Source organism: Takifugu rubripes, chromosome 12 (assembly GCF_901000725.2).
Source record: "Takifugu rubripes chromosome 12, fTakRub1.2, whole genome shotgun sequence".
Classification (NCBI taxonomy): domain Eukaryota; kingdom Metazoa; phylum Chordata; class Actinopteri; order Tetraodontiformes; family Tetraodontidae; genus Takifugu; species Takifugu rubripes.
In genome coordinates this window covers 6,340,866-6,366,292 of record NC_042296.1, presented here as the reverse complement: position 1 = coordinate 6,366,292, position 25,427 = coordinate 6,340,866, and the positions used below count along the sequence as shown (strand labels likewise).

Sequence of the window (25,427 nt, the reverse complement as noted above, 5' to 3'; positions counted from 1 at the left end):
TACTGTACGGAGACGACTAGGTTTAATTACAGCTTCAACACACTTCCATAATAAATTACAAAAAAGCGATTTTGACGAATATAGTAGATATATCCAGAATAGAACACGGTCATAAATTCAAAAATATTTGGGCTTTTACAGCTGTAAATAGTAACGACCCCAGCTCGTTACTATTTTACTTTATTGTGTTTAAAGCCTGCTGTGTTTCTTCGGCACAGGTATAGTTGGAGCTCGTAATGGTAAAATCAAGGTTACCTTTACGAAGTGTCTGCAGGAACAGGCCGGAGCGGCCGGAGCCGTCCAGCGGAGCATCGTCCGGCTCGGCTCGTCTGCGCAGGCGGCGTCGTCTCGACGGTGACCGCGAAGTTAGCCTAGCTAGCTCCAGCTAGCTGCGGTCGCCGAACGTCCGTCAAAACGCCAAAATAAAGACTTCCACTGCGACGGAGAATCCCCCATTCTTCCTCCAGCACACGGCCCGACCCCCGTTCACACTCCACCGTGACTTTAACAGCAACCACAGCACTAACAAACTACTGTTTCAGGCCATAAACCGTTTCGTTCTCTCTTCCTTTCCCGTTAATCCCATATTTCACGTGCAGTTTAAGCCGGAGGTTCACCTTCTGCAGCCATGAACTCCCATAGTTGTGAGGACATACAGTGAATAATTCAAAAAGAATGTTTTTATTCAGATCAGATATTGTAATATGATGCATTTTACTGTGTATATAATTATTTGTATTTATATTTGTACATATAGGACATAAGCTACTGAGGAATACATACATACAGTCGACATAGAAAAATAGCAGTATTGGCACAGATGATAGAGAATTTACTTTCATGTTCAACATTCAGCCACAAAATGTTTCACATTGGGTTCAGACACGTGGAGGATGCTCCTGCAGTCGAATCACATCTCTGCCCAACACACACACACACACACACACACACACACACACACACACACACACACACACACACACACACACATTATGCACGAACAGGACTTCCAGTAAAGGGCAATCAAATACAAAAAGGTTCAAGTCAGCTAGTTTTGAAGGTTGACAGCACTTGCAGGGATTTACGGATCACCTCTGGATTCACTTTACTACAGCAGAATAAATGTACAGAATGATGTAAAACAAAAAAGGTTTTTTTTGTTGGGTTTTTTGTTCTTTACCATGCAGCCATTCTTCTCTTTTCCTCTCAATTCAAAACATGTATTTGCCCCTTGAAAGGGGACAAATTCAGTAGCACAAACACTCATTCGGCCTGTCGATTCTGGCTGACCCCGTTAAGCAAACGGGACCTTAAACGCAAACAAGCCAAATCCTCATCCGACACACGAGGTGTGTTTGCGTGCCGAGGGAAGGGTGCAGGGGTTTTGGGAATGATGCATTATGGAGGGCGGCTCCTGCAGATTGCTTACACAGCTCTGCTCACTGGGAATGTTCTGCACGCCCTGAAGGAGCCCATTTGATGAGAGTCAATCACAGCGACACTCTGCTTAGCGTGCAGCCGCACGGCTGCCGCTTCACAGCAAAACAAGAGAGCAATTTGGGATGTCACCTTTTGTACTCTGAAGACGTCGCCTGAATGGCTGAGACAGACAATCACTGTCACTTTCTGGGCAGCATGCCCGTCATTTCCAAAGATTCAATGTATGGACGGACTAATGGACAAGAACGGAAAAAGAAAAATAAACATGGTCACACCAGCGGAGGTTGTCGTTAAAGTGCACTTGCCATCAAACCAGTGCAAAGGTCAATCTTTCCATTTCTACATAAATATACAGTAGGTGCAAAACACTGCTAACCATTAGTATTCTGATGGATGGCACATTGATTAGAACAAAGATCATGGATATACATGTTCTTCATGTTGCTCATAAATGTAGCAGCAAGGGTTGTGGAGAGCAATGATGGGGGGGGGGGGGGGGGAATCACATTTATCTGAATTAGCCAAACAAATTCTGGTATTTTTTAACTTCTACAACACAGGACAGTGTTTGCTACTCTTCCCTGCTATCATCATGCCTGGTGTTGTAGGATTTTGGGGGGGCAAAATCAACCAGTGTCCCAGAAAACAAGCAATGTCACCCTGATTAACAGCTTTGAGGAGAGAAAACAAAGACAGGAACTGAAATTACAGACACGGTGGTTCTGGAGAAAGTATTCACGGACAATTTTAAACGGCTCGCAAACATTAGAGGTACACAATATTCACTTCCCCCAAACTGTACTAAAGACACGGATTAGCAGAAACTACACACAACAGCGTGTAAAAATTTGGATTATCTCATAGATGATCCAAATAATTATTTGGCTGTGTAGCTAAAATGTTAATTAGATATCAGGACGTTAATAAGAATTTATATAAACAAGATAGTTTGTTGGTTACTGTATTAAAGTGGTATTCCTCCTTTTAAAAAAAAAAGTCAATCTGCACAAATGCTAACATGTAATAGCGACCGTGACGCAGTTATAGCTCTCTGTAGAGCAAAACTTAAAATGCTAACTTTCACAAATGCTGGACTGGCTACAGGAAACATTCTCCATTTTTAAATTTAAAAGCTATTTTCCATATTTTCTCCATTTCAAAGCCACAAACGTTAGAATTCTGCCACACCGCTGCTGCAGTGCTCCCCCTGCAGGTCATTTTTTGGTAAACTCGTTCGTATAATTATGATTCTGAATGGAACGCTACGTTGGTCAACACTGCTGCCACCGCTGCTGCCGTTTAGCTTATAAGCACTTTTCCATTCGATAGACTCGACAAAGAGAAGATACACATTTAGATCACAGACACTTTGGACACACAAAGGATAAAAAATAAATCATTTCAACGATATATTCATTTCTGTATAAAGGAACATCTATATTTTATACAAAATACTTCATGTACAATCAGGGGGATGAATGTTAAGCATCTATTGCCTTAAAGACTATCATCAGTAAAACGCTTGAAAGACTCGGTAACTGTGGCATAAAACCGACTCTAAAGGGAAAAGAGTTAAATGCTTTTGACCACAATTAGCATTTGTTAGTGCTCCAGCTGAGAGGTTATTTGTAAGGCCAACAAAACATCTGCAATTAATCCTCTGATAGATGTCTTGTGTTGCATTTCTATGCGGTTTCAACAGTCGCAAAATCTTTGATCCCCAGCTGCTAACAAGCCTAATGAACACGCCTCCCATACTGCTGAGTATATACATCCAGTGGACTGTACAAGGTTCTCCACGTCAGCTCCATCAGCAGGTCCGCTCCTGTCATCCTGCAGGAGTAGCACCTTTTATTTGAAGTAGTTGAGTCCCGCAACCAAGAAGAACTTTTCCAGGAAGAGCTCAGAGTCCAAGACGGCGATGTGGGCGGCGCGGCCGATGAGGGTGTTGGCCGTGTTGGGCAGGGCGTGGAACACGTTCTGGCGGATCAGCCGGCACTCTCTGGCCTCCACAAGAGGCTGCAGCAGATTGTTGATCATCTCGGTGTAAACGGGCCCTTCGGGGACAAAAGTATGGGATCCAAATGAGATGAATTTTAAACCCTTTCACAGGTAAACGGTATCTACGGGATCTACTTTTTTGACATTGAGATGTGCTGCTTGAGAGATCCGTATATGTGGGGTTAGATCAGGCATGGGCAAACTAAGGCCCGGGGGCCACACGCGGCCCGTTAAACGTTTTAATCTGGCCCGCCAAACTTGAAAAATTAAATGAATAAACCTTGTTAATGTTAAATTTTCACTGCAATTCTGGTGTTTTCCCACTAGAAAAAAGACAGTCAGGAGGAGAGTGATGGTGATATCCTGAAGGATAACAGAACTTTCAGTGCTTTAAAATAGAAATGGTTATTAATTTTTTTTTAAAAGGCACATTTTATTCATTTGATTTTAAGTGTTTTAAGACTCATTCCAAAGTCAGATATTTTGTTGTAATGCTTCTCTTCATTTTCATTTGAAATTAAAGCACATGTTTTCTCCATATCCCAAGATGTGTATTTCTTCTCCAATGAGGTGAGGTTACCAAAGCACTCCATCCATCCATCTGCTCCTGGTCCGGCCCCTTTGTCAAATGTTAGAACCCATTGTGGCCCACGAATCAAAATGTTTGCCCACCCCTGGGTTAGATGCACCATGGTCATTATTTCAGGAGTTAAGAGGGAAAAGGACCCTACATCGAGTAAAAAAAATGACCTTTTTAATCTTCCAGTCAAGCATCTGCCTTTGCAGACATCCTTAATTGACATAATCTTTTCTTGTACCTGTGGTCCTGTCTTTGAGAGCCGTTTTACACATCTCGATTCTGGCAGAGTGGAAGGGGACGTATCGGTCTTGAGGAGATGCCACCAGCACCACGTTTTTGAAGAACTGGAGCCCTGAAAAGAGGCAAAACATAGACTTTACCATGTAGACATGAGACAGAGGAGGACAGGGAAGAGATGGGAAATGGCTGTGGAGCACAAAGTATAATCACATAGAACAATGACATGTTTGATATGATAAAACAGCTTTTTTCCCTCAAGTGCTCCTGTCACTGGGCTTTTAACAGAGAGCACTTTTGGGTTTCCAATGACAGGGTTTGGATCATTTTGTCAGCCTGCTACAGTGTTGCAGGGAGGGCCAAAAAAGCATTTTCAGGCTTATCTCCTTCAAGCCTGTTTGACAAACGGCTGCTTTGTTCCACTCACACGGTGGGGAGGCCCCTCACAGGCCGCCGTTTGAGTGTTAGTGCGCTGACTCATTGGAAAATTTCACACGCTGAGAGAAAAGACGGCAACATTTGCCTGAATGTTTGATTAGGCTAGCTTTTAAGAAGCGGTACCTGGTTTCTGACTCAGGTGATAGAGGAAAGTTTTCCTGGGATCCACGTGATCTCTGAAGGTGAGCTGCAGCAAGGATCCGGATTTTTTCAGCTTCTGCATCAACCACAGGCCTGATCAACACAAACACACCGTGCTGTCAGACAAACGACGGGTCCAAGAGAGTCTGAAAACTTCCCTTTGCCCCAGGTTTACCTGTGCTGACCAGCGCGCTGTTGTTGTACAGCGTTCCCAGGTGTGGCCCCGACAGCGAGAGGAAAGTGTGCAGTTTGGGAAGATAGCAGCGGAAGCGCGGCCTCGTCAACACCGAGCGTATGATGATGTTCCCCAGGGAATGGCCAATGAAGCTGTAAGTAGAGGAAGAACCATTTTATACATGAAGTTGAGCCGTTTTCAACAAAAATTGGGTTTAGGAGGGGAAAATGAGCTAATATGTTGATATTTAAACCTTCTCAAAGGCAATGACAACTTAACGATGCTAACATTAAATACATGCCATATAAATTTAACCGTGTCCTCCCAGCAGAGCTAACTATTTAATTTATGAAGTTCTGTCTGTCAGTTACTTTAATTACCCTCCTCTGGCAGCCAAATCTGAAATCCCTCACGTCGGCTCCATCTAATCTGTTTCCTATTAAAACAAATATTCAAGAAACAGAGAAAGAGCAGATGCTGCCGCGGCACTCCATTGCTTTTGTCTCGCATTTGCATCCTCTGGAGACCATGCAACCATATAGAAAGTTAAAGAACAAAAAGAATAAACTGGCACTTTGGGGGCAATTAGGCAGGAAGATGAATAGCTTAATTTAATCAGAAGCAACATGCTGCTGCAGGAGGATGCGCGGTATCCTGAGTCAAAGTCGGGAGCTCATCAGCCTGCTATGATCAGAGCTGAGAGCTTGTGTGGAAACAAGGCCGGGTACTGGAGCCTGAGACGGTGACAAGACTCTGCTGCCATCTACTGACCAAAGTCCATGCTAACAGGTGAAAGCGATCAAGGTCAATATAAAGAAGAGCGGGATAGTAAAGCAGAACATCTGACCTTATCCGACCAATGGTGAGGTTGTAGAGCTGGATGTGCTGAATGATCTCGTCCAGCAGTCTGTCAGTCATGGTGTCAAAGTCTGCGAATGTGTCGGTCTGCAGAGAAACAGACCAAAAGAAATGTGGAGAAGTCATTCCAGGCAGTCTGGAACCACTTCCAGGTAATGTAGATGGACACTTTATCGATTGTTCTCATCGCTGTCATCTACACTTACCTGGTTTCTTTCAGACATGAGGAAGTCCAGCCGGGACCCTGGTAGCCCTAACTCAATGAAGGTCTTCACCAGCCGGAGGTCTGCACTGTTTCCTGGAAACAGAGAAGAAGAACTCTGAGCCTCTGTAGTGGACTTAGAAACCGCTGAAGAGACTCCCAGAGGCTCATGAGCTACACTGCAGGTGTGTTTAACAGCAGAGAGATCCTCACCGTCCAGGCCGTGGACACACACCACCAGGTGAATGCCATCATCAAACTCTTCGTCATCTTCCTCGGGGGGGAAATATGGAAAATCAGATGCCAGGAGCGGAAGGTCGCTGTACAAGCCGGCCTGGAAGCTCAGCTGTTTGAACAGCTCCTCCTTTGCTTTGTAGAAACTGGAGAGGAAAGAAGGTGGAAATGAAGTGAGATTACAGCGCGTGAGTCACAGTTCCAGGCCCGAGAGCCGTCTTAGCTGCTAGTTGATCTATTTCACACTGATGAGCTGGATGGATTAGACACAAAAGTCCTGCAGACTTTCAAGTGTCATCCCAGAGGTTTAGTCCCTCCTGACACACTGCCAGGTTACAGAATTTTGGCGAGGAGTTAAAACAAATCCGATTTCAGCTCTTACACCCTCGGCAAACGTGGATTTGCCTACACTCTTTGATGCGCCTGAACACACTCGGGGAGCGTTTTCACCTCTGCTTGACTTCCTGCACTTCAGATGTGCCCTGACTGTGTTCAGGCTTACAGGATGTGTCAAGAACCTCCAATCTCCCCCTCATAACCTCACATTGGCCCAGTTTCATTGGCTAGATTCTAATTTTACTCCTGCAGGTAGATTAAAGATGTTGGAAGTTAACTGAAATTGGTTATTATATCAGCTTTGACAAGAAAAGTTTAGGCATTTAGCGTAACAGCGTGAGTAGAAAAATGCTAATTTGTAGCACGAAAGCTTAAGAAACCTCACAGCATTTTTGTAAGAGACACGCCAAATATTTTCTCTTCTGTTTTTACTTCCTGTTTGGGGGTTAAAATGGCTGCTTCATCAACTCACTTTAGCATCCTTTCATTGGTGGCATCGTCCATGTTGAGGGGACTGAGCGACGATGAGGAAATGATGCCAAAGGAGCCGAGGGGCTGATGGGTGATTGGTGAGGTAGCCTGGCGAGGGGACAGTCCACTGATGGATGGAGAGTCTCTCAGAACAGAGGAAAAGGGCAGACAGGTGGGGGCACAGGACACTGACATGTTGACCATCTCCACCATCTTCTTATTCACGAAGGCCAGACCCGAGTTGGGGATCTTTGAGGGTTTAGCCTGACAGTCTAGTGGCTCTTTCTCACTGGCTGAGACCCCGTTGAGGTCTGCGGGCGGCGTCCTGTCATCAAGCACTAACCCTGTAAGGTCGCAGGGCCTCTCTGTGGTGCTGGTGGTCCTGTTAGGTGGGTCACCGGGACACTCGACCTCTGACAGCTCCAGAGGAGGTCGGGAGGTATCCAGGTGGCCCTGCTCATGAGGCGGCTCAGTCTGCTGGAAACCTTGGGACTCATCTCCAGCCTCACTGGAGCTTTTACGCACATGTGGATTGTTTCCACGGCTGCAGGGCGCGGCTTCCGTTTCAACAAAATGCACACGCTCCACTGGGGAACTGGCTCCACTGGTGCGTGTCTGCTGGCTCATATTCTCCCCCCGGCTGCCAATAATGGCTCCTTCCCTCACATGAGGGCTTTCTGTGGACTCCAGTAAAAGCGGGACTTCAGAGGCACCGCTCAACCGCAATGCGCTGTCGGGAGCCTCTGGCCGGTCCTGCGAAGGGGCCGGCATCTCAGAGGCAGCAGCATCATTGACAACACGGCGTGTGGTTGAACCTGAATCAGCAAAAGATGGCGGATCGAAGTCGTCGTTTGGCAAAGAGCAGCTGATGTTACATGAATCCTGGTGCTGTGTGAAGCTCTTGCCATTCGTGTCATGGTTGAGAAGCACGCGGTCGTCCGCGGCGTCTTCGGGGCTGCTTATCTGTGGCGCGGAGACCGACTTGGTCAGTTTGCTGAGCTGCCTCTGCTGCTGATCCTCCTCGTACGGGAGCGAGCTGATGGAAGTCAGCGACGCCTGTATGCCTGCGCTCGGGAGGCTTCCGTTGCTCTCCATCTGCAGGCCCTCCAGAGAGGTGCGATGAACCGGGCGGCGGCTCTTTACCTGCTGACGGATCTCCAGTTCGCTGGAAAAGTCTTGAGGCGGCTGGGCTCGCAGGGCAGCGTCCAGAGGCCACGCCACCGAGCTGGGCTCGCTCTCAATACCTGAGTCAGAAATAACCGAGGATGAGCGCTTCATCCCCTTGCAGCCCGGCAGGCCTCCTCGACGGGCGTTCTCTCTCTGGGGATCGCAGACGAGTGGAGATGTCGGTGGATGCAGGCAGGCAGCAGGTAGACCGAGGAGAGGAACGTCCTCATTCGCTTCATTCGTGCAATGATCTAATGGTGCGGCTTTAGCGGATGCCTCCCTTCTGCTGCTGTCTCCCGTGGCGTCCTCTTTTACCTCTGTCCTGTTGGATTCACTTAAGTGACCGTTACAGTTCTGGTCAGCCACTCTTTCCAGTTTCTCTGGTTCTTTCAGGTTTGGAACCTCCGACGGACCGGCGCCGGTCGTTCCAATGTCCGAGCTGGTTCTACTCTGCTCTGCTATGAGCGAGACGTAAGTGGGCAGATCTATGCACTCCTCATTGTCTGAGGGACCCTGGGGTACTGCTGGTGATTTGGCATCCTGGTTTCTGTCAGGAGTGAGGACAGGCTCCGAGCCGGTCTGCCCGTCACTGATTGGCACATGTGACATCCAATCTGGAGATAGAAAGACAAACCAGCTCTGGTGAACCCTCAAAACACATGAAGAGATCAAACACATTGCACCACGTGGACTACCTGTCTGAGGACACTCGACGTATCTGTCCTCAAAGATGATGGGCAGACTGGTCCAGTCCCCATCAATGTCCAGGCACTCGACGGGTAAAGGAGGCATCTTGGTCAGGTAGTCTGAACTCCGCACCTCTGCAGCTATCTGGCCGTGCCTGTTGATCCTGAGTCAGCACAATATTGTTATTTTCAGGGTTCCTTCTATACCAGTAATATTCTTCTTCTGTTAAGATGTCACTTACAGTTCCTCCTGGAAAGTTAGAGATATCTCTTTGGGGTGTTCGGTGAAGAAGTATGCCTCAGAGAACCTCCTGACCTGGTGTTTCCACAGACATGAATTCCGTTAGCTTTTTTATTCCCCAACAAACGTAAGTAACCCAGGTGGTGTCCCTGATGTTTCCAATGTTTCCCAGGGCATGCTTGCCAACCACAAGATGTGCTTACAGATATCACCGTAAGGCCAGGTTACATCACCGTAAGCTCCTGATTGGTGCTTCAGATCTTTAAGATCCAAATCCTTCTGCTTGATGATGCAACCAATGTTCTTCTCCTCTGACTCTCGTTGGAAGAGATCTTCCAAAGTCAGCCACTAACCAGCGGGAACGCCAGCCGCGGTGCATTCAAACGCCGCAGTAATTACAGAATATACGCTAATTGATATTGTGACTCTGCTGGTGGGAGGAAGCATGACGGAATCCCCTCGGGGGAGCCGCAGCCAAAGCAAACATGTTCATTATTTTCACACAACTAGCCCTGAGAGCTACTCTACAGTGAAGCACATGTTCACATTATACAGCTCAGCGACGAGATAAAGAAAATTGCATTTGGGCTTGTATTAATTTCCCAAGTGTGTGTTGCATCATTACCTCACTAAGTTCTTAGTCATACTCAAAAGTGAAAGATTGTGTCCTTATCACAGATGTCATCAATGCTAGAGTCCTTAGAGAGTTACACACGGAGCTGGAAGGAGCAGCCGTTATAAAATTATTCTATATTTATTGATATGTTTCAGTTTAGTGTGGGCGTCAGAGATGCAGCTGGCTAAATTTAAGGATGTGACACTGTTGGAACACAGCCGCTGCTGCCGTAGGAGCTTGGTGTCCGCCGGCGTGTGGCTCTCACCCTGAGCGTGTGGTGCTCCTGGGCCAGGTAGGACAGGATGTGGGGGTTGAGCAGAGCAGCCTCAAGGAAGCGGCTCCACAGTGCTGCCAGCTGGGTGCAGAGCTGGCTCACGTCCCTGCTGATCTGCTCCGCCACCTTCTCGTGGTCTTCCTGCAGCTGATGAAAGGTGAGAGGGGAGAAAAAAGATGAAGCAGTCAGTGAACGCATCCACTTTGACCATCTGCCCTGTGCTATTCCAAGATCTGCACCACCAACACAAAGTCTACGGTGGGCCTGAGCTGCTTCTCTTCAAAAAAAGATACAACAACGCTTTATTCATCAGTCCATCAACCCACACTGTTCTCTGCAAGAAAACCCAGGTAGGAGAGTCCCAACTGAGTCAATTCAAAAACTTGCTGTTCGCCTTTAGAACTTGAGGAAAACATTTCAGGAGGTAGAGTGAAAAGTTTCTGGATTACATGCAGGTTATAAACCCAATTGCTACTATCATCAAACCAGTGTAAACAACCGTCCTATGAGCGGCCACCCGGGCCGAGTTTTCTGTCTTACTGGATAGAAATGAGTTTTCACCCTTCGCAGTTTCCCAGTTTGAATTTCTACCCAGTAGGATGTATCAGCAGCAGGGAGGGCATGTTTTCCTCCCAAAAACATACCTGTAACGCAGCAGTGAGCTGATTGAGAGTTTCGTCTACAGGCAATGCCTCTGTGGAAAAACAGGTAACATGTAAATATGAGTGCAAAGCCTCTAAACACGGTGTGAAGACAGATGGTTGTGTTTTCCATCCTGTCCCACCTGACTCTAAGGGCGCCTGCAGGAGCTGTGGGATTTCCTTCATCAGGGCCGTGTGGTAGGTGTGAAGACCTCTGTGTGCCACCAGCAGGAGGCGACACAGCCTTCGGTGCCACGTGTGAGCTCTCTGCAGGCAGTTCTCACTGGGCACGTAAAAGCTTCCCTGCAGAGAAGGAGACAAAAAAGTGAATCATCAGCCTGTATGTAGGTCAGCAGTCATGTCCGCTGTAATAACTGACATGCACCCACGGTATACTTTCATTTTACAGGCTGCCGTTCGCAGGGAGACGCTTGGCTATGTGAGAAATTCATGAGGAGTCCTCAGAAAGATCAAATGGCCCGTAAACGCAGCTTGTTGGGGGCTGTAAAACCAGATCAGTCATGCAAGGAGGCATGAAGGGGATGCAATGCATCCTTGTTATGACCTCTTAAAAGTTCGCAATGATGCGACCCGATCCAGATGCTAAACGAATGCTAAAACTAGCCACAATGCCAAAAATGAGGAAGCTGAATTTGTCACGGGGCTCTGTTACTGTCACCAATGCCCACAGTCTCGATGCAGAAGTGTGTTTCTGCTTGGCTAACTTGAAACTCTCCACACAAACGAGCACGATTTCACGCCACAGGTGCAACCAGGCCTGGCGAGTTCTTCCTAGGATGTGTCGGTCGCGCCAGCAGGGCTAGCGGAGCTTCAGAAAGGCACGGTTCACTCCTCCATCTGTGGATTTGCTGTCATTGGCCTGGAGCGAGCGCCGCTCCGACCCTATCATCATACCTGCGTGTGCTCTGTAATTGCAGGAGACCCCAACCAGGAAGGAACATCTGTAAGTTTACTCATAATTCTCCCATGTGAAGAAATGAAGGGCAGAGGAAAGAAATTCCTATTTGTCAGTATGAACTAGTTATTAGTCCGTCGCCTGGGATAAGCTCCAAGTCTTCTCACATGTTCTGGGTCACCTTTAGAGTGTGTGGTTTGATCTTTAGGTCCCTGCTGTGGAACACCAACCACTGTGGGATCAGCTCTTTCCCTCCTTCCTCTGGGACACAACAGGAAAGTAAATCCACAGTGTGCGGAACACAGTTAGGGGAGGAAATCAGAGAGCGAGAAAGGCCTGGAAATGTGGCACAGCCGTGAGTGAAGCGCTTTGAATAAACGGCAGCGGCGTTCTGCGGATTTCACCTGCAGCCAGGGAGTACGTGGCGCTTGTGAGCAGAACTCATTACCGTGATCAAACGAAACCCCCCCGCCTGGCTAAACACACAGCTTATTAAAGCGCCCAGCCAGGGGTGCTGGGTAAGAGCAAGGATGGGGAGGGGAGGAGAGGGGGGGGGGCTACGCTGCCGGAGTGCTCATTAGGATTTACAGAGGTCTGCAGGACTTTAAACAGCAAACGGAAAGTTAAATTAATTCTTTGTGATCACAATTAGGCGACTATTTTGTTGTCATCTGTTGTCACCATGACTGGGTGTTGAAAATGAGCATCAAGCATCAAGGGGGCGTGACAAGTTTGGACCGTTTCCAGGGAGATCCTTGATCTCGTTATGGTCCGGTCCCAAAATGAGGTCAACTCAGATACTAAGAAAACTTACACGCAAAGTAGGAAAAAAGCCTAAAACTGAGTGATGAATAAGGCAGAGCTGCTTCGTTCCTCGGACCTGGGTCAAAGCCAAGCTGATTGCACCGTAGCCTGGATCAGAACTCAGTCCAACACGTCCTTAACCCGAGAGCACTTCTGCCCGATAGCTTGGCATTCAGCACCAGCCCACAGGGAACACCCGGGCCAAATGGGGACAATACGTTCAGCAGCCTGGTGGGACAAAATGGCCTCTCGCTGTCCGCAGAGCCGAGGGGCCACTGGCTGAAGTACCTCAGAGATGACGGGCTTGCAGTAGCCTGCGCCAAACACAAGGTTGTCTACAGTCATGGCAGACGGGTCGGCGGCGCTCTCCGGCGAGCCCTTTCCCAGCCAGGAGCCCTTCCCGCTTCGTGCAAAGCTGCAGTGAGAACAGAAGCCACAGTTCCATTTTTTAAAGATTAAGCACAGGACTGAGGGGCAGAACACACATTCTGACATGACTTCAGAGGAAAATCATGATTAAAACCATAAAACTGCAAACATCTGCGCTAACGCTACCTGATTAGCGGCTGGTGTAAGGCAACCAGTGAGGCATGTATGGAGACAGAAATAACAGACAGGTGGAAGTAGTCAAACATGACCGGGACATGGTGGTGGAGGCCTCTCCGGGGGTGGAAGTGGAGGCTGAGGGTCCGGCTGCTGATCAGAGGAACAGTTGCTAACTCTGCCAGCCTGAAGAGGAGCAGGGAAGAGTTCAACAAATTAGACCTGCGTCTTTTTAAAGGATAAACAGATTAAATTTAAACCTTTTGAGCGACTGACTAGAGGTTAAAACTGTGATCTGGTAAAGCAGAAACTAATCTTTACTGATCAGTGTAAAGAAAATAGAATCAGTAAAGGACAATCTCCCTTCCTGTCTAGCAGAGAGCCTCGTTACAACACATTAAACATACACGCTGCTCCTAAAGTGGACGCCGGGCCCATTTAACTTTACGGGTGCATGAGGAGGCGCTCATCAAACATTACAAACGGTCCGTTATAGCTGATGAGAAAATAGCAGAGAGGCACTCACATCTGTTGTCAGCGCTTATATCAGAATTAGCTTATCATCACACCTTAATCGTGTTTTTAGCTCCCAGAAGGAGAAACTCAGGCCTGTTGAAAAAAATGTGACTCCAATTACAGGATTTGCATATCACAGAAAATGGAAAAACACTAACAGTTCCCTTTAAAATACTCAGGTTATGTCATAAATCTCAAATATGACTCAATTTAATGGGCTGTTGCAGTTCAGAAATGCCGTTACGTTCCACTAGGAGGCGCTGTGATCCCCAGGTTCAACCCTCTTCAACAACATCATTATTATAGAAATATAATGTTCTTCCATCTATGAATGAAGGTAAAAGAGGAGTGTTTTTCCTGAAATGCTGATCTATGATTTGATGAAATGAGACCATCACATGACGGAAGAGCTCCATAACTCTTCCGAGAACTATAATCACACAGGTATGATAAAAACAGTGAAAACACACCAACACTGTTCTTAGCGCACACCAGTCTGAGCCTAATGGGACCCTTCGCCTTGTCTGCTAATGCAAAACAGCCGTCTGGATTTTGTGCTCGTCCCCATTAAAAACAGATCACAGTGACCTCATGTAATCGCCTGCACGACGGCGAGGATCAGCTGATCAGAGATGGCTGCGAGCTGACAAACTCACATAATGGCGCTTCTTCATGCTCAGTTTGCATTGTCACACTTGCACTAAAGATGTACGGAGGAGAACGGCGAACACTGACTCACTCTCTCTCTCTCCACACACACACACACACACACACACACACACACACAAATACCTACTGCTGCTCGCTCTCAGTGAAATGAAGGTCCAGCTTCAGCTGAAAGTCCACTTCGCTCAGCGCCTCCTCCATCTGCAACAGTCACCAGTGTGCAGCGTTTAATGCATGAACAGTTTCTCTTGATATTGATCATAAGGTCTTACTAAACATTTTCATTTTAAAAGTAAGAGCAGCACTTGGGCTTTGACCTCCTAGGAGGAAAATGCGATTCGACGGCGGCGGGAGGGTCGAACACCATCGAGGCGGCATGCAAGAGGTCACGGAAGGATGATGAAGCTTTTTCCTTAAAAGGGATAATCCGAACCGTTCAGATGTGATTTATGTGTCGTAGATCCGTAGGGAGGGGCTAAAGTGGCGCCGCCCGCGGTTCCCAACCCAGTGTGACCAGCCCCATCTGCAATTCTGATCCAGCCCCTTCACAGTAGCTGAAGATGACATGTCTGTGATGTAGGATGATTAAAATATCTTTTAATCTCATGTAGATTGAGCAGGCCTGGATTACTCTCATGTTCAGAGGCCGTCCTGCCTCAGAGCATCACCGTCGACAAGGCTATTCAAACCTGAATGAAGCGAGAGGAGAAGAAGCCACTGGAGCCCTTTGAAGTTTCATTGTGCTGCTTTCCGAGGTGTTTATTACAGAAATGATAGTTTTTCCCGTCTTTGTCTTCCCAACCACGCAAACAAACTGATCCCTGCCGACGTCGATGTTCCGATTGATTAAACCAACGATACGTGTGTGTAGACACGAGGGAAACAAGAGGCTATTTTGGTCGGTGCTATCTGTGGCTGTGAGAGCCAGATAACCTCCACAAGGTTAATGAGTGGGGGGGTGGGGGTGGGGGTGGGGGGTCGTCTGGAGTGCTTTCGGCTGAAATTCAATATGTCCCAAAGCTGCACCGGCTCCGTACCTCCATCACATGCTTCCATATTTAATGAAATTCCCTGAAATTGCAGAGGCGAGCCAGAACATTCACATTCTGGCGGCGTCACCGATCCTCCAGCGGCGATTCGGAGAGCGGCGGAGCGCGGCGATGTCGATGCCCCGGCTATCATATGGACCATTAGGTCTGAGCGGACGCCTCCATAACTGCCCCCTCCCCCACCCTGGCCTATCTCATCGTCAAAACGCTGCTGATGAATTTCAGCTCCGTCGGCCGCCGACAACGAAGCCAGGCTGGATTTCCAGGGTTGCGTGTGTGGACGAGACGTCGATAACTGTCCGGGGGGTTTACGTGCAGGTTCGTTTCAGTCGCACGCGGTTAATTCCAGGAGTGGCGGAGCTCAATAAGCCTCAGACACGTTTGGTGTTTGTTAACAGCAAGGTCGCGTAGGTTCCTGCAGGTGGAGCAGCTTTGCCATCTCTTTAAAAGTGAACTGACTGGTTGGTCGCCATGGCCACCAGTAAGATGTAGCCTTTCAGATAATATCATGTATATGTTCAGCTAAACCTACAGGAAACACATCAATCTATCTCTCTGGTTGTTGTTAATCGTTGAAATATGTATGGGTAATGCCATTTAGCCCTCTTTTTAAGCCCCTAGTTGGAAATATATTGATATGAAAAGCTTTATTATCCAGCAAATTCATCTTTATGTCACTGTCGCTCTGCTCTCATGGCCAACTCAATTTCCTCTTATCCAAAGGGCCTATTGTATCCAACGGATGGAGAGTGAATGACCAAATGCATCTTGTAGTGGTCAGTACATCCACCTATTATACTGCTGTATTTATGGGAACTATCTTAACTGCATTAAACAGCCAGGACACAGATAAGCAGACAGAAAGAAAGCATTTGTTATCTTCTTCTCTTTTTCTCCCCCCTCCCCACTCAGCAACCAGTGTGCATGAGTTTGCGCGTGCAGAAACGCCTCCAGCGCGCCTGACTCACCCTTTCTCCATCGAGCAGCAGGTGGACTTTGAAGATCATGCAGTCGTTGACCGTGATTTCCTCGTTTCTGTAGAGGATCTGAAATATCCGGCTGAAGACGGCGCCGTCGTAAACCCCCGGCGAGCTGAAGCTGCATTCCTCTGATGAGGGACAAAAACAGACACGATGAGGTCGACTGATGCTCGTCAAAAAAGACATCTAGCTAATAGGTGTCTTAGATGGGTTAGCCCGCACTCTTCCATACGAGGAACGAGGACGGTTAGATACTAATCGATTTAATTGCTGATGCACAATTGTCCGATAAATTAACGAGAAGTTATGGGGGTGATCCAATTTTAGCTGATGAAAGCAACCAGCAATATAAGATGTTGTGCTTTGAGAGTGTTTTAACAGCTGATGTTAATGACAACAATGACTCAGCTCTGCTACATTTTAGCCTCTCTGACCTTCAGGTCACATGACTACATGTCATGACAGCCTTTTTATATCCAAAGATGCTCATTCCCAGTCTTTCGCTACTTTTCCGGGCCTGCTGTCCAGGCTTGGACGGGAGACAGGGCTGTAGTCGTGCTGTGAGGCATGAAAGGTCTCTGAACCCCCCCCCACCCCCACTGGTGGCCCTGCTCTCCCCTGTGTCCTCGCTCTCTGAAGGTCTCCGTCTCACAACACTGTCGCTGATGTTCCCCAGCCAGAGCGATGGCTGTATGGGGGCAGGGCTGTAGTCAGATCTAAGTGGATCAGAGTCCATACTCCCTCCGAGGGTGGGCTCGGTGTAGACAGAATTCTATTTTTGTATTTGATAAATGTGATTTTATGTTATAATACTTTGTTCTGCGTTCATGATGCTGTGGTATTTTATTGAATAAAACGCTGGTCATTGTTGAAAGGTTTGAATAATGCTCTTTAAAACACGAGGAGGTTGAAGAAAGGCACTTGGTTCTTGCAATCTACACTATCACCACTAGGTGTCACTAAATCTGACATGTTTTACCTGTTTAAAAATTCATTAAAATGACAACATTTGCCTAGAAAATAAAGCATTTGCAGTTGACATTTTTAATGGTTGGATATTTATATTTCGCCTGTCCGGGGTTAACAAATAAGAAGATGTGGACTGAAATGTTGTTTAGGTTTAGCCACAGTCAGCCTGCGTTGGTAATAATCTGCTTATAGCCAGCGCACATCTGCCGTTGGTGTGTGTGTCTCACTCATGTCTTATAACCCACACATGCTGCACCCAACAGCTCTTGATATTCACGTGAGGGCCACGCTTTAGACATGTGATCCAGCCCTCCTCTCGCCATGTTGGTGAGCATGAATCAGCGTCATTAAAACCCTTCAGCTGAGTGCCTGATGCCATCCTTCACACACAATTCATTTGTCTGCAGGGCAGAGACAATTGAAATGTCAAGCATACTCTCTCAGCGAGGATGCAGCCAGGGCTTATTTCCTGTGTCTTTGTATGATGAGAGCATCGCCTCCCTGGCTACTGTTCAGGAGTCTGCCTGTGAGGTGCGCAGGCTTAAGATCTTGTGGAAAACGCTGCAGAGGGGGAGGGAAGCGAGGCCACCATCCAATTACAATATGGATATGATCCTCACTGCAATGTAGCCTGCTGCAGCGGCCGCTGCTTTTGCTGGGAAAAACCCAGGATTATCTGGCGGTGGACGCAGGGGAAACCTACAAAATCACATCTCAGACAGAAACAATTCAAAATCTCGACCATTCCATTGATATAATATCTGTTGTTGTTGATATATTTATTTTAAAGAGCAGCTTCTGCATTTGATTCGTCCTGAAATGGTAAACTTTGTCTCTCTCCCACCTGACGTCATTTAAAATCTGCACCTCCAGGATTCAGATTTCTAAATATAGGCTATCTACAGCAGGACTGCTAAGTAGCTATTTTTATCAGCTCCCTTGCCATCTATGATGTCCTGGCCATTTACCTTGAATCTTCTCCTGTGAACTAATGAGGAGTCAGAAATCATCTTTCGTTATGGTGCTCCTGCGACATTTTCACAAAGATCGGCTGAGTCGCTCTCCAATGAAACCATTAAAAGTGATTTATTCCACCATAGTCACTGAGGCCGCAGGCTTTTAGTGATATTGATATAGTCATCAGTTCCACTGTCCTCACAAGATCAGTGGGCTCACTGGCAAGGACGGGTCCTCACATGTACGTGTAGATCAACACACTTATACACACAGAGCTTCAGTCATGATGGGCTAAAAATAGCCACTATTACTGTGAATCACTATTGTCAGTCTAACAGCTTCAGCTTTGTGAGAGATTCAGATCTGAACTTTGTGGCACAAGCTGCAGCTGAATAGTTGAAAGCATTCGTCACGTGTTTCGTGACCAACCGAAAGGGACATTTTTCCATTCAAACAATGGCAAAGGTGGCGTCGCGTTGTCCTGATAAGGAATTCTATGGTGAGAAGTCTGCTGTCAGAAAGCAATTAACGTTCTGTCTCGAATGCTTTGCTTTCAAAATCAGCTCTTTCTTTTGAGTCTGAGCACTGAAACTGCAGCTCTGAAATCCCTCATTATGGGAGGGGAGGAAAAACATTGGTCCTTTCGCAGATTATTTTCCACTAGAACCACACACACACACACACACACACACACACACACACACACACACACACACACAGATCCCCGTACTTCTATCCTTCTGGGGACTTTCATAGACAGAATGCCGGTAGAATGCCGGTCCATGACCAGAATCATCCCAACTAAATGCTTAACCCTAACCGCCAACTAAGCAAAAATGTCTTCACTTTACTCGTAGATTGAGGATTTCACTATGTACCAAGTACAAGGACACACACACACACACACTAAAGCCCAATTTCAAAGCGAAAATGACTGAGTGTGCAACAGCCAGTGTGATAAGGCAATATGTTGCTCTCATTCTCCGAATGTCAAGTGTAACAGCAATAGAATCACTCACACAATAGAATCATTCACAGGAATTTACCCTCCGTCACGAATCATTTTTAGGGAAAACCTTTTAACGACTTCTAAGTGCTGCAAAAGGAGTAAATCTGTGAGATCTGCAAAGCAAAGAGCATAAATATTCATATATATCACATCCTCGGGACAGCAGAACACGATGGTTCCAGGAATCAGCAGCATGCCCGCTGCTACCGTGGACTTTAGCGCCAAAAGCTCCGTGGAATTACTGTTTTCACACAGATTTAAACACCACGTTGGGGCGTTTGTGATCCAATTCCCAACGTAGGGTTTCTCACACTGAGACCTCTGTGGAAACGACACAACTGAGGATGCAGAAACCTGTTTAAACAAGATCTCACTCCCATGTCCGAATTCATCGATTTCTGACTGAAATGCAAATAATTAAAAAAAAGAATTGTCTTTTCTTACCTTACAACCAAATTCTGTACATTTTAAACTCTATATAATTGCGAGGGCTTCATAACCGTGGTAAATATTCCTTTAAAAATGTCCCAGGATACAAAGAATGATCAAGAATGGCCACAAATAAACCATTAGAGCAGATTTCTTCATTAGATTCATTCGCTGGCAATCATCAAATACACCTTTTATTGAATAAGTACCACAGTACTTAAGGGGAAGGTCTGTGGAAGAACCAGTCACATGACTGGGAGCATCAGCTGTTACCTGCGTTGTCATGAGTTGTCACCATCAACCTGTGAGGCACCCGAGGCGAAACCTTCAGTCCTGCCCGGATCTGGTAGAACCTGAGAGAGGCGGCAAAAACACAACACGGCTGACGGGCTGATGAAGCAATGGGCTAAAACTTAAACAAACATTTAGTTATTTTTAATTAAGAACGCTGTTCCAGGTCTTCCTGGTCCTCCAACACTGAAGGAAAGGGGCGGGACAATGGCGGCCATCTTTCTTACCAGCTCGATCTAGAAAAGGGACGTTATAGTGTGCATTCAAGGTGAACGCTGTTATCGTGGAGCGGAGGGCAGAGATTTACTCAACCTGTCCTGACGCCTTCAAGGGTTATTTACATGACATTCCCGACGTTAGGCAAGGGTGGGAAAAGGTCACGCTGACAGCTCGAGTCAACACGCCATTGTGTAAAAGCCCATCTTGGCTCTCTGGGGACGCGGCGCCGAGGTGGGGGCCGTGAACGCTGTCATCGCATCAGCATTTAAAGGCAGCACTCCTGGAGAGCCGGGCTCGTCCAGGCCTCCCCCGTAAAGGCACCTAAAGCGCTGCGTTTTTCCCACGGCGCCGTTTATTTTCAACAAAAACGCAGCAAAGGATCCAGTGACCAGCAACTGCATTTGTAGGAAATTTCAATGACATATTAGAAGAATGGCACCGTAACTATAATGAAGCAAACTCTAACCACCACACGTGCACGTCTGCGAGGCCGTGATCAAATCTTGATCAAATCAGAATTCTAATGCGATCCGTTTCAAAGCAACTCGTTGCTCGGTGGCACAACTCTGCCGACTCATTGGTTTGTGCAATTACACGAGCGTGTGGTGAAATACGTCCGTGTCCACGTGAGCTTCCCCTCTATCTTTTTTTTTAAAATCATGTTTTCTTATGTTTCAACCTAGCAACCAGTGAAAGCAAACATATTAGAGCACTCCAGCTGAAGGGATTACCATGATAAATCTGCTTCCAGCCCATCCCATTTGGGGAGGAAAATCATTTAGATAAAGCTGGAGTTCCAGCCAGCCGGAGGCCGGCCAGAGGTCTTAACATCCCTGTGGCAGCGCGGGAATATGGTTCTTTTTGTGTGGTATGATACACTTCATTTAATAAGCACATACTATATTATTTATTATCAACCTTTTATTTTGATCCTGCATATCATTTAACAGTCAGAACCTGTATAATGTAGCCACCAGTGCTAACTGATACAGCATTATTCTTTACACACATAAATACAACCCATATTAATGAGGGAAAGCCCCATTAAAATCAGCGTTAGCCTACTAAAAACTAGCAACTCTATAGCTGTAATGGCTGCCACATGACGGGTGACTCCACCTAGAATGCCCTCTTGCCAAACTAGCCTTTCTGCTAATCTAGCCTAGGTAATCTCTGTTGTTGGGAATGTACAGTGTGATAATGCTGACATCAACACACATTTGGCACAACTGTGCACCGTCTCATATGGAATGAAGGCGAAGCCCAAAAGTGGAAACGTCTTACCCGCGCTGAAAGAGATCCACATTGTGAAACTTGTGCAACTCCACAGAAAACTCCAGTGTTCCCTGTACTTCAGACATGATATGATCCCACTCATCACCTGTCAAACGAGAGGACATCGTGTAAGTGACAATCCAATCACAGAGCTGTCCACTGGAAAGATAAAATAGATAAATAAATGAAAGGCGTTCCTTCTTTTGCTGACTCACGCGGCCCTCTGCGAGGAAGCAACCTGACTGAGGATTGCGCCTGACATTTTGCTTCGAGCAGCAGTCGCTGTCGCTGTTTAGGCCGAATCATTTAGCAGCGTAAGAGCGCTCTAATAAGGGATCTGCTGGGCCGCTTGCGTTCATCCTGCTGCTGTAAATGTCAGCCTCGTAGTTTGCTCACTTTCACCAACATCGCTAGCGGACTTTTCTGTGCCGTCGTACCATCAAACCTGAATTTCTATGGCGCTTAAAGTTTTTATTGCTTTTCGACCGTTTTTTGAGCTGAAAACGTCTTTTGTGTCGTTGGCCTGAGGAAAGACAAACTGCAGCCTCGTGGTTTTCACCTCACCAAAGCGAGGGGGGGGGCAATAGTGGCAAAACAAAGCCACTATTACCCCAGTACTGGTTTGGGAAGACAGAAATGAGCCCGATTAGCATAGCGCAGCTCAGGAGTAAGGTCACCAAAGGTTCTTTGAGAGGTGAACCTGAGCAGCAGAAAGAACCTTCACGCACAGCCGGTGAAACGTCCCGGTGTGACAGAGTTATTTGCTGCTTGTTTCGGGAAGAGCAGCTTCACTTTGCAGCCTTGGTTGACGTTTTATTTGAGAGGAGCGGATTTATCAAAGCAGACTAATGTTTACTGAACTCCTCCACCGGCTGCGGCAGCTTCTCGTCGCGGCTGGTGTGAACCTTTTGATCGTTTGCTGCATTTTCTTCTGCGAGATTTCCTGTTTGTCTATCAGCTCCTCAGAACATGCAAAGTTTGCAGAAAGGTTGTGGAAAGGTCATCCAGAAGGGACGACTTTTAGAACATTAGCGTTTTTTTCCAGCTCTGTTGAGTTGTCTCGTGACATTCTGGAACTTCTGGAAGCAGGGTGAGAGGATACGTGAGGAACATCTCAAATGCGAGGATGTCTTATTGCTAACCCGACCTCTGACCTGGAGTTACGTGACGCCTGCTCGTCCACGCTGGAAGACGACCAGTCGACAGCAGACCGAATGAACGCTTCAGCCATGTTTGCATATTACATCCGGAGGTACCTTTGACAAACGCGCCCTCAAAATTTAATTAGTGGAATTGCTGCAAATGTGAGTTGTCGTTCCAGCTGGCAGGAAAAGGCTCCTCCACCTTGACTTTGGCTGATGGGATGTGTCATAAAAATCACTCCTGCCGTTGAGTTTCAGAGCAATCTGGACCAGGTCCTGCAGCTGCTGCAAACGTCCCGATGAGACGAGATGACGAGTGGTTTTTTTTCATCTTCCTGCCAACCCTGCGGTAGCCGTGTGCCGGCGAGAGTCGACGCCGTTTCCTGACTGATTTAAAGGTCATTCGTTGTGTTCAACACCAGCCTCTCCTCCATCTTCCTCATCTGTTATCTTTACAAAACAAGCGCTCCTCACTTCTTCACAGGGACCAGGCAGCACGGGTTAGAACGAATCCCATCAGGTGGCTCCTAAAGAACGGCGAACGGCCCGAGCACGTGAAGGCAACATCTCCTTTTCATATACTTGGCTTTAGGATGCAATCTCTCTCTTTTAGGACCTTCCCGTGGGAATCATTGCACGCATAGAAGAGATGTAATATCTGTTTATTAAAAGCCTGGGTGAGCGCTTCATGCTGCGCTGTGACAGCTGCAGCGTCCCACCGTCTCCTACCCAGACAGTCTCATGGCAGCACAGAACTTCTCATTTGCTGCTGCTGCACTTTGGCCAACTTTGCTGATGTGCTGCTGCGAATCATTGAACACTAATCATAACAAAACCATCTGCTGTCTTATGACTTTTTAATATGAGGCGCACACAGGGACACTGTTCCTCTTTGGAGCCAGAAGCTTCAGTGATCCAAACAGGTTGAGGAGGAACAACTCCCACCCCCACCCCCCCCTGTCCCCTCCCACCCCCACACCGTCTACTGGACAAGATGAAGGGGCGTCATGGTGACAGTGAGTGAAGATGGAGGGGATTTGGCCAGATGTTTGGGTGTTGTCGTCTGCCTCCATGTGAAGGTGTGTGTGTGTGTGTGTGTGTGTGTGTGATAAATGTCTGGACATGAACCTGAGCTATTCTTATTAATGCTCACCTCCCCCAGCAGAACAGTTCAGCAGATCTTCCTCCACTAAGCTCAAAAAATAATCCCCTTCACCCTCATGGCGAAGCATTAAATTGTGCGTTTAAGGGGCCATTCACCAAAGCAGTGACACCACATAATATCTGGGTCCTGGAAAAGGCCGAAATAAAGGGGAGGTTAGCAAGAACGGGGCTGTGACTTTGAGAGGATGCGACGGACTCCCTCGCTGGCTGCAGCTGAGATTGTCCTGCTCTTCTGTGGCATGTTGGAGCACAGCTAATAATGAATCTGCCCTTAGAGATCGCACAGGAATTACACTCCCAATCCGCCAGTAGTTTGTGTGAGGACTCCCATCTCCGTGGTTACGAGGTGTAATTTCCAAACTGGATTAGTTGACTAGAATTGGGTACAGCGGGTCTGGCAGTCAAGCAAGCTGCTGTTTTTGTTTTTCCCTGCTCTGATGAAGTGTTTACTGTCAGTCACATGGAGGGAGCTGCGTTACCATATCAACAGCCTTATTAAATGTAATCTCTTTAACCTTGAGTCCTTTTCCTTCTCATTTCGTCTCTTTCTGCAGCTACATTCGCTTGGAGCAGCAAAAAGGGGAAATCAAAAACTGCTATTGGACAGCGCAGGCTGTCTCCTGTTGGCTTTCATAGCAGGACGCTCAACACACGCATTCCCAGTTCGTCCTGCTGATTTTCCAGGATTATTACTGACTGGCTTTAATATTCAAGGGATTACTTGAACGTTTCCGTCGGCTTTATAACTTAGGAGTGCGGAGCGTCCTTAAGTATAATTACTAAAGGACACAGGGTGACTGAGCCTCGACAAGAGTCGCAGCCCAGTAACATTTCAAGATAAACATTAAAAAAGAGGAAATATGGCATTAGAGTCCAGTCTTCCACCCTCAGTCCCGGCTGCCGGCACGTATTGGGCAGTCGGAGCTGTGATTGCTGGGATGTACGGCAAGGAGCTTCTCGTTTGCTCAGCTTCCACATGCACATGCAGACAACAGAAGCATCGGCAGGAAAGCGGTAAAGAAATGAAGGAGCCTCACCTCAGCATAGAGCCAGTGTTACCGTGACCGAGGCTTCGCTTCCAGTCCTGACGGAGTAAATCACGATGTTTATACCGCCGCTTCTTCTGCTGCTGCTGCTGTTGCCATGGTTATTCATCCAGACCCTGTATGTTCTGCAGCCCCCACCTCTCTCTCTCGCTCTTGCTCTCTCTCTCTCTTGCTCTCTCTCTCTCTTGCTCTCTCTCTCTCTCTCTCTCTCGACAGGGATTTCAATTTGGGAAAGTGCGCGTCTGTCTTGGAATCTGGTTCTGTGCTGATCCTCCAGGTCGTCCCTGTGTTTTGCAGACAAAACAAAGAAACACTGTGCAGTGTTATAAAGGGAATATTAACAGCCAGAAGTGTGTGCGAGCGTGTGTGCGTGCGTGTGTGCGTGCTGGTTGTGCGTGCGTGTGTGCCCTATAGCGTACAACCAGTGTGCAAGCTGACGTCACAGCCTGGCCCCTAAAAGCTGAAGTGCACCGTGAATTCCAGGATGAGATGAATGTACCACGAGACTGCTACAGTGCACATAGATTTATACTTTAATGTTAAGCATAAATGAATATATACCTGTTGTATATTCAGCATTCTTTGTACGACGGCTGGCGACGTTAGCTTTAAACAATTTCCTGTTTTGAAGAAACAAACAACATGACGGGAAAGTCCTGCTGGTGACATCATCAAACAGGAAGTGACGCCCGTCGCCTCAACTTGAGACGTGAA

The 25,427-nt window shown here is 47.2% G+C and overlaps 1 protein-coding gene across 2 annotated transcripts; it reads right to left on the bottom strand.

Moving 5' to 3' along the window:
- Positions 1–677: 677 nt before the first annotated feature.
- Positions 678–25,231, bottom strand: fam135b (family with sequence similarity 135 member B). Of its 2 annotated transcripts, none has more exons than XM_029845468.1 (20): positions 24,705–25,231; positions 21,371–21,467; positions 19,850–19,929; positions 16,201–16,340; positions 14,314–14,384; positions 13,014–13,187; positions 12,747–12,873; positions 10,882–11,041; positions 10,742–10,791; positions 10,089–10,244; positions 9,209–9,282; positions 8,976–9,130; positions 7,115–8,894; positions 6,286–6,452; positions 6,077–6,168; positions 5,860–5,957; positions 5,013–5,164; positions 4,820–4,930; positions 4,260–4,373; positions 678–3,497 (listed from the first exon to the last, which is right to left on the bottom strand). In XM_029845468.1, the coding sequence occupies exons 2-20, from the start codon at positions 21,445–21,447 to the stop codon at positions 3,292–3,294; spliced, it is 3,984 nt and encodes a 1,327-aa protein (XP_029701328.1). In that variant the 5' UTR covers positions 21,448–21,467; positions 24,705–25,231; the 3' UTR covers positions 678–3,291. The 2 variants fall into 2 exon arrangements, with proteins under 2 accessions (XP_029701328.1, XP_029701327.1); XM_029845467.1 differs by lacking the exon at positions 24,705–25,231 and adding an exon at positions 23,657–24,281.
- Between the last annotated feature and the right edge of the window lie 196 nt (positions 25,232–25,427).